Raw genomic sequence first — 2448 nt, forward strand, 5'->3', positions numbered from 1 at the left:
GTGTTAAAAAAAAAAAAACAAGTAATTAAATCTGTCTCTAACAAAAAAATATATGTTGCAATACAATATATATTTATATATAAATACGTAATAACTCATTTTTAATATACACATAATATTTTTGTAATATAAATAATAAAATAATTTATCAATGAGTTATATCTCAAATGACATAGTCTCTCCATATTCACTTAAGAAGTCGCGAATTCGAATCTTCTTATCTTTGATAAAAAAAAAATTTAATTTTATTAATATGACATTACATACAAAATGCATATTAAAATTATTTTATATTAATTGTGTATAAAATTATACTCAAATAAGCAAGAAAATAAATAATATCTAGCCGACATAACATTTTGAGAATATTTGAAGCTTATAGTATACTATTAAATTTTACCGTTCAATTACACAGTTTGGTAATTAAGTCCAATTAAATTGGTTCAAATTAAATAAAAACCACTTTCATCACACCAATGTATATCACATGTGTGTTTTAATAACACAACTTCTTCGTCTTCGTCTTCTTCTTTTTCTATTTCTCCGTTTTTTCCTCCTTCTCCTCTCCTCCTCCTTCTTCTTCTCATTCTCTTTTGTTATCGTAATCACCAACAACACCAACATTTTGCTAACAAAAACCAACATTTTGAATTGAATTTGAATTTATATAATGGACAATGTTCGGTTCATGTAGTATTATACAATGGTTTCGCTTTGATAATATTTTCGGTTTATTCTAGACGCAGGTGTTTCTGAATTCAAATTTATATAATGGACAAATGTTCGGTTCATTTGGTATTATAAAATGGTTTCGCTTTAATAATATTTTCGATTCATTTGCAGTCCAGGTGTGTTGTCGATAAATAATTTGTCCCAATGGTTGGAATAACTTTTAAGACAAATTGAAGGAATGGAATGAAATATAATAAAATTGAATAAAGTGATAATAAATAATTTCATTATTTTTTGCTAAAAAAGACTCAATCATTAACAAAAACACATCGAATTCATTTCTGGATCCAAATGAATCTCAATTAAACTAAGAAATAAACGAAATTACTTAAGGAATAAAAAATTTGGTCAATATTTATCAACATCATCAAGTGAACTTCAATTAACACACAAATGAACCAAAATAAATTAAGAAATGAACCGAAATTATTTAACGATGGCAGTAGAAAAAATCAAAACTAATAAAAATGTTCGTAAAATGTTGATATTATTGGTGATGACGATAACGAATCTGCATGTGCGAATTTGGAAGGAGGAGAAGGAGGAGAAGGAGAAAAAAATGAAAAAAGAGAAGGAGAAAGAAAAGTGTAATTTAAAAAATTGTTATAACAACTTGGTTAAAATTGATTAAGTATTTTGTTTCGACGTAGAATTTTTATTGTAAATTTTTCTATTAGTATTTGTTTGGAACAAATTTAATAATTTAATTAAAGTGAATAAATAATAAAGGAAAAGTATAGAGTACCAATAGATTATTTGTCAATTTATTATCAATAATAATTAATTATTATATTTTAAATATATGTATAAAAAGACACATCTAAAAAATACTTTTATAAAGATACTTCTATTAGACTCAATCATAAAAAAAATATTTTTATTAGACACATTTATAAAAATATTTTTATTAAACACAGTTATAAATAAAAATTGGTAAAAATTGACAGAAATGTAACGTAGCGGGATTGAATAATAAAAGTGTTGATTCCGAAACCTTCCATCCAAGCTAAGCTATCTCATCTCAGACCCATGTAAACCACATGACAATCCTAAACCAGCCAGTCATACGCATATACACACACGCAAAACATTTCAAATCCAAATATAAAAATTAAATTCTAAATAAGATAAATGATAAAATATTATTTTATTTATTTATCTCAATTCTCACCCCTTTTTTTCCCCAACCCGAACAAGACACTCATTCACCTTTTCTTCTATAAATACCAAACGCGCCCCCCTTTACTTCTATTGTTGCAAAACAATCTCCTCTTTGCTTTCTCTTCCTTTCGTTCTTCTTTTCCTTCCTCGAAACCAGAACTGCAAAATCCATAATCTTAAACACGAAAAATTGTAATAAAAAGAAGGAATAATCTCTCTCATCTCGAATCGAAACTCCAAATCAAAATCATACCGGAAAAACATTAAAGAGAATCATTAAAACCACCACCAACACCGAAAACCCTAGATCACAAAAAAGAGGGAGAAAGATATAAACGGTTTGTGAGAGAGAGAGAGAAAGAGAACCCTAAAGGACAACATGTCTGATGCGTTTTGCTCCGACTGCAAGCGGCAGACGGAGGTGGTTTTCGACCACTCCGCCGGCGACACCGTCTGCTCCGAGTGCGGTCTCGTTCTCGAGTCCCACTCCATTGACGAGACCTCGGAGTGGAGGACCTTTGCTAACGAGTCCGGGGATAACGATCCGGTTCGTGT

General features: G+C 29.1%; 1 protein-coding gene across 1 annotated transcript in view; it reads left to right on the forward strand.

Moving 5' to 3' along the window:
• Positions 1961-2448, forward strand: part of LOC107645501 (transcription initiation factor IIB) — a 4546-nt gene continuing 4058 nt past the window's right edge. Inside the window, exon 1 of the mRNA XM_016349544.2 lies at positions 1961-2448. Within this exon, the coding sequence (XP_016205030.1) occupies positions 2273-2448 (176 nt within the window). The 5' untranslated portion in view covers positions 1961-2272.

This window comes from Arachis ipaensis, chromosome B06 (genome assembly GCF_000816755.2).
Source record: "Arachis ipaensis cultivar K30076 chromosome B06, Araip1.1, whole genome shotgun sequence".
NCBI lineage: Eukaryota > Viridiplantae > Streptophyta > Magnoliopsida > Fabales > Fabaceae > Arachis > Arachis ipaensis.